At 38.7% G+C, this 7,146-nt stretch overlaps 1 protein-coding gene across 1 annotated transcript; it reads right to left on the reverse strand.

The window, feature by feature from the left end:
• Positions 1 to 665: 665 nt before the first annotated feature.
• Ndufa4 (NDUFA4 mitochondrial complex associated) lies at positions 666 to 6,890 on the reverse strand. The gene is made up of 4 exons (XM_008854521.2): positions 6,724 to 6,890; positions 5,611 to 5,699; positions 4,711 to 4,771; positions 666 to 879 (listed from the first exon to the last, which is right to left on the reverse strand). The coding sequence occupies exons 1-4, from the start codon at positions 6,763 to 6,765 to the stop codon at positions 823 to 825; spliced, it is 249 nt and encodes an 82-aa protein (XP_008852743.1). The 5' UTR covers positions 6,766 to 6,890; the 3' UTR covers positions 666 to 822.
• Between the last annotated feature and the right edge of the window lie 256 nt (positions 6,891 to 7,146).

A 7,146-nucleotide genomic window follows, 5' to 3' on the forward strand; every position in this document is an offset into this window, starting at 1 on the left:
CTCCAACCTAATTTCAACTCAGTAGCCTAATTTAAAAGTCATTGATGACTTTCTGGCCTTTGAAATACTACCAAGACTACGCAGAAATTCTCAATGCCCTTTGCCTACTGGATGGCAATGACAAAGTGAGATTCCAACTATAATTCCAGCATCAACACAATCAATAACCCTGAAAATATAACAGATAATGCTGAGGAAAGGTGTGTTAGAAACTGTATTCACGGGCTGGAAAGATGGCTCAGTGATTAAGAGCACTGGCTCCTCTTGCAAAGGACCCTAGTTCAATTGCCAACACCCACATGGCAGTTAAACCATCCATAACCTCAGTTTCAGGGGAATCCAATGCCCCCCAACAACAAAAGCAGAATACACACCAGTGTCAGTAACAGAAACCCAGAGATTTCCATTTGGTCAATTTAAAAGAGGCTTGAATATTCTTCCCAATATCCTTCTGTGTGATTTCTGGTTCCAACTGTTAAACACTGTCTCTAATGAAGTTACCAATGGCCTACACAAAAGTTTTATTAAAGTAGCATATAATCTTATTTTCAATTGTATATATACAAAGACATTGAAGAAATTCTTTAAATTCTAATCATTTATTTTCAACATCCTGGCTATAAAGTTCAGGATGGATTTGGAGCATTAAATAAACTTGACACATATCAAGTTTCAGAGATTTATTGATGAGTGTAATAAACTCCAAGTAATCAACATGAGTCATGCATTTAAGAGGAGAATATTTCCTGGTTAAGTGGAAAATTGTGCGGATGGCTTCTGAAAGACCTTCATTATAAGCAGCTTTATGATGAAATACGTGACTTAGAAGTCAGGACCTTCTTTCTTCAGTTTGCTGTAGTCCACATTCACTGAGTAGAACTTGAAAAGAAAGACGATGTTTTAGATAATCACATTCAGACATGCATATAAGTTTTAGAATATTTTTTTCTCCATTTTCTAAAGTAGAAATTACAGAAAGGCATTTTATTATGAATATTTAACAAATCCCAGTATTCAGGAGGCAGAGACAGGCAGATCTCCGTGAGTCGTGCGTTTTGAAGATAGCCTGTCTACATAGCAAGTTCCAGGACAGTCAGTGCTACACAGTGAAACCCTGTCTGAAAAAAGGAAAATATTTAAGAGTGTAAAAGTCATTTACAGAAAAATATTGTATGTAAAATTCTAGTGTTTATTGATAGTTTTGTTGAGGTAAATCATCTAATGTCTCAGAAGGGAAGTTTAAGTATACTCTACTAGTTAGGACCTAAAATATCAATCCTATTTCAACACAAATAATTAGGGATTCTTCTGATACATAATTCTACTTTTAATTCTGTAATTTTTTCCAAAATTTTATTTCTGAATCTCCAACAGAAAATAAGAATAAAGAGTTGTCCTCTCTCTCTTAAGAATAAAGAGTTGTCCTCTCTCTCTCTCTGTCTCTCTGTCTCTCTCTCACTCTCATTTGCTCAGATTTTCTTAATTTCTGAATCCTGACATAGTTAAAATTGCACTCGGGAGGCAGAGGCAAGCGGATCTCTGTGAGTTCGAGGCCAGCTTGGTCTCCATTAGCAAATCCAGGCCAGCTGCAGCTACAGGAGACCTTGTCTCAAAAAGACAAAAAAAAAAAAAAAAATTCACTTAAAATTAAAATTAACTTTAGAAATAAGTTTTACTGTGACAGTATTTAAAAATGTCTAACTCCTAATAATCTTTCCAAAAATGGTGCATTTGAAACTGATCTGGAATTTCTACTGAAGAAAAAATTGAAAGGCTATAATCCTAGTTTTACTCATCCTTGTCCTAAAGAACACCGAGGAAGTAATGCTATGATTACTCGAAACTGCAATTACCTGCAAAAGCATCATTGTGAGCATTTTCTCCAGACTTTGTATTATTTAAGAATTTCAGGGTTGGGATGCAGCTGAAAGGCAAAGCACTAGCCTAGCACTTGTAAGACCCTGGGTTCAGTCCTCAGCACTGTGAAAAAATATGAAAATACGCAGACACAGAGCTCAGAAATCTGTTTCTGTTGTCTCTTGAAACCCTTTTTTCCCTTCAAACATATAATCTTCTTTATCTCCAATTCAAAGATTCTTTTATTTCATTTTTTAGAGATGCAGTCTCATGTAGCCTAGGCTGGCCTCAAAGTCACTATGTGGCTAAGGATGGCCTTATAGTTCTGAACCTCCTGCCTCCACTTCCCAAGTGCTGGAATGAGAGGCATTTGCCTCCACACCCAGTTTTGTGGGTTGCTAGGGACTGAACTCTGGGCTGTAGCTAGGCAACACTCTACAAACTGAGCTATGCCTCCAATCCCTTATTTAATTCTTGAAGAAGAAAAAAATCTCTGAATTATAAAGCTTATTACTGTGTTTCCTGAGATATATACACACACAGACCCCAGGTTTTACAGACAGAAAATTCCAAGTAAACCAGCAATACTCTGCTCTAACTCTTAAGCACTTTACCATGATAATGCAACAACAAAACCCCGCATATGCTATTTGCTAATATGTCAACATAATACTACAACATTACAGATAGAAATGCAGGCATAGTACATATTAAGGAGAAAATACACACCTAAGAGATGACAGGCACTGGCCTAGTTGTTTGTCTTAATCACCACAATCCTTTTCATTCTCATTACTTTATAAAAAAGAAAATCCAACTGAAGATCAAGTTATGAGTTACTCGAAACTGATTAAAAAGCACAACTGAGCCCCAATCTGTGCAAAGAGTGGACAGCTCAAGGTATCTTTGGCCAATTTTCTCAAAGCTAACAGGTTTTGATGTCTTTGCTTTGTACTTAACATTCTCTATGGGAATTTTCAGATCAGCCTTGCTTTTCCACTTCTATGTCCAATTCTTTCTCAACTCACTAGTACCTACCTTGAAAGCTTCCCAAATGACCTAGCGTTCTGGCATTTCATTCACTGATGTGAGGCTGGGCCCCTAATGCTTAAATCCTATCTTCATTCAATCTCTTGCTATTCTATTAGCTTTGGGAACAAAAAACCTTCTGTTATGAACTGAATATTCATGTCCTCCTGAAATTCCTCTGTTGAAATTCCAATCACCAATGTGATGATATTTAGAAACTGAACCTTTGAAAGTAATTAGGTCATGAGGATGGAGCTGCCATGACCTTACGGGTTCTTTTATACAATGGAGAAACATAACAGAGCTTGTGCCTTTCTATTCCTTGAGAAAACATAGTAAGAGGATCTTCATCAGAGACAGAATTGACTGGCACCCTGATCCACAACGGTGCTAAATAAATTTTTGTTGCTTAAGCCTCCACATGCATGGCATTTTTTAATCATAGCCACCTCAAATCATAGTGGCTTACCACAATGTTTTTATTTTTTATTCACATTGCTACTTCTAGGGCTAATACTCCAAGCTCTCTTCATTCCAGTTTTGGTCTGATAAGCCACCTTGAACTCTCAATTTGAGTCTGAAGATGGAAAAGAACAGCCCCAAAATAGAATGGTTCAAAAGTGCAGGTATTCCCCCGATCTCATGATTTGCCAGAGAAAGGCATATGGCTAAATATGATGCCAGTGGGTAAGATAAATAAATTCTCTTAGGTGACAGAGACAACCACCTAGTTGACCTCACTATTTGAGTTGAGATGAAGTTGTAAGTAGGCTTTATTTATTCCAGGTTGACAAATACCTAAATTCAGCTCATTTCCACTACAATATAGCATGACTCTTCCAATTTGTACCTTTACTATCAGTCATAACTACTGAAGGCCCAAGCTAAGCCACAAACATTAGGGTTTTAATGCAGTAACATTTAATTTCCAGTTCACATGGCCTCATGTTGGCCTGTGTTATATTCCAGGGCAGTGCCAACTGGCTCAATCATAAGAATCATTTGAAATACACATACACAATACTCCATATGCTCTTCGGTCAAAGGACCAAATCCTGTTTTTCTTTTTAATGTTTCTTAGATACAAATATTTTTTTCTAGATAAACTGTACTTAAATTCTTAAAAATAATAAATCAGAATGTCTATCATTTCTTAGACTTCTCAGCTTGGTGAGTATATTTTTAGTTGTTTCTTGAAGGGAGCTCAGCTTAATTTTTTAAAAGTCAAATTATAAACCGGGTATGGTGCACATGCCTTTAATCCCAGCATTTGGGAGGCCCAGGCAGGCAGATCTCTGTGAGTTCCAGGCCAGCCTGGTCTACACAGTGAGTTCCAGGCCAGCTGGAGCTGCAGGAAGACCCTGTCTCAAAAAGACCCCACTCCCAAAAAAGAGGGGAAAAAAAAAAAGATATTTTTGAGAAGCCAATAGTGTCTCAGTACACATATTCATTATTTCAAAGAGTAGTTACGTAGATCACTCTTTGGAGAAGATGTTAAAAGTTTAGGAGGCTCAGGGCAAAATTTTTCAAATGACTTTTACTTCTTCCTATTAATCATCACCTGAAATTCTTGAACCCTAATAATAAGGAGCAGGCAACCAAACCAGCCAACAGATCAGAGATACTCAAACTGCAGTCTAGGGACCAGTATCAGCATCACCTGAAGCTTATTTGAAATGCAGACAATGGGGCAGGAGCTCTTCAAATTTCATTATAATGGGATTTTTACCTACATATCCCATTTCAAGAAACACTACCACATGGCCAAATGTTACAATAGGATATCCTTTCCTGCAATTTCTTTGAAACAATTTTGTACTTTACCTTATACTGCTCATTGGGACCCAGTTTATTCCAAGGCTCTGGGTTATTCTTCCTGTCCCAACTACAATGAATAAAGCATCACAATTAGTAAGAAAACAACCTAAAATAGTTTCTTTTTTTATACTTCTTAAGCTAGTATTTTGAACAGATCTCATTCTATTAGATATAGTGTAGTATTACTCTCATCAGAGTTGAATGGCAGTAGAATAATAAGTAACCCAACTGGCTAGTAAAGTCATAGAACACAGTCTCTTGGGAGACTTTGTCCCTAATTCAATGTTTATATTTATAGCAATGTTTGTATCTGGTTTTACTAAAACTTCTATTTTGTCTCTGAAGTAATATATGAATATATAATATACAAAACTATAGAATGCTTAATTATCTTCCATCTGCATAAAGAATCATTGCTTATTGTGGAAAAGGAGAAAAACATTCACATATACTAGGAATCATGTTTACGTATTTCATTAAAAAATATCATTGGCCCAATTTTCAAAACATTGTAAGACTTGGTATTAGCAATTCTACTTTACCAACAATAAAATGAAACTTGCAGGGCGTGGTGGTGCACGCCTTTAATCCTAGCACTCAAGAGGCAGAGGCAGGCAGATCTCTGTGTTCCAGGACAACTTGGTCCATATAGTTTCAGCCTAGCCAGGGCTACCTGGTGAGACCCTGTTCTCCAAAAAATAAAAAAATAAAAAGAAAGAAAAAGAAAAAAGAAAACCTCAATGGATTTAGATAATTTCATTTACCAAGAAAAGTAAATGTCAACAAGTGCTGGAACTCACTGCATGGCTACAAACATGAAGTTCTTTCTACATTATCTCTTTCAGAAAGACTGCCCTAGGCCAGCCTCATAAACCATCTAAAGTTTTAAACATTATCAAGACTTACCTGACATCTGGATTGAACATTGCCAGACGGAGCACATAGAGAGCTGCTCCAGTACCTCCTGCTCCAATAAACACGAAGAGGGGAATCAACTAGAGTCAAGCAGAGTATAGAGAAAAATTAATAGCCATGGTCAAATTCCTTGATATTGGCCAAATGAGGCTACAGTGTTGCTAACTTGCCTTAAAATGTGAATAAAAGTAGATCTTAGTGAAGCAAGATTTCTTATATTCTAAAGGCATGGAATCTGCAAATGATGTTAAGATGACTGTGGTGTAAGAGCTGATTTCCTAATGTGGAGCAAATTATATGGAAACCTTTTAATTAAAAAAAAAAAATTAACTACCAAGTCTCATTCACCTGTGTGACACCTAAACAGCGTTCCCATTAAATTTAATTGCTTCTTTTATGTAAAGGTTGGGAGGAGGGGAAGCCCTCTGAAAACTACTCAAGAATACCTACAATCAGGTCTACGAAAAACACAATCTCTAAATAAAGACAGTAAAAAGCAGACAGAAATGTCTATTACAAATACCAGTTTTAGAAATGAACTCTGGAGAACCACTGCTATTAATTTTGTTAAGTATTTAAGAAACTAAGCTTAAGACAAAGATTAAGGATTGTATAAATGAGTTTTAGGATCACAGCTGTACTAAATGAGAAGTTTTAAAAAATCAAATAAATTCTGCAAATGTCAAGGTGTCCAGATAAAGTGAGGCTCAAGATCAAGAACCCCTAACAACGCAGAAGGCGTGGTGGTGCAATGAGGGTGCTTATAAAAGCTCCCGAGGCGCCTTAACAAATCTGACCTTTCTTGTAGTCTAACACACTCAGCGTACCACCCAGGCCTCCTGGAGCTATTAATCTGGGAGAGGGGCGACCATAGAGTTCCCACACTCGGAAAGTTTACCTTCGTTGCTGGTGTCCATCACCTTGGACCCCAACCCAAATTCCACAATGCACAGGATAGACAGTCATAGATAAAGGCTTCGGGCAACCAGGACAACAGAATGCGGGAGGCAGACTGTAGCCCCAAGGGAGTGTGAAAACAGGACGTTCCCAGGGGACAGAAACAGACGCACCACAAGAGCCACACGGGGAAGGTCATGAACTTACGCTTGGATGCTTCTTGGCCTGACCGAAGATCTGGCGGATCATGTTTGCTGCAGGGGCCTTCGTCAAAGACTCACCGGAACGAACCTAGGACAGCGCACTGAGCACCTTCCACAAACAGGCTGAGCGGACGTCCAAAGTCACCCAGTACCTCCTACCTGAAGGACCCCTGGCTCGGAGGGCAGCCTGCGGCAGGAGAGCCCGGATGCGGCTGTCCTCCGCAGTGCCTTCGTGAATCCAGCCTCCACGCGTCCGTCCTAACCTGGCCTGACCGCCGCCCTCCTTTTGGCAAGACCATCATCCTTCATTCATCCACGACACATCCTTCGGATGTGTATGTTTCTGCGTAAAAATCAGAACTCAGCGACTGCCGAGGCGGGCACATCTTTGGGAGGCCACGTGTGGAGACGGGGTGGGCCGGAGGAC

Source organism: Nannospalax galili, unplaced genomic scaffold, assembly GCF_000622305.1.
Source record: "Nannospalax galili isolate Female #2095 unplaced genomic scaffold, S.galili_v1.0 scaffold787, whole genome shotgun sequence".
In the NCBI taxonomy this organism is placed as follows: Eukaryota; Metazoa; Chordata; class Mammalia; order Rodentia; family Spalacidae; genus Nannospalax; species Nannospalax galili.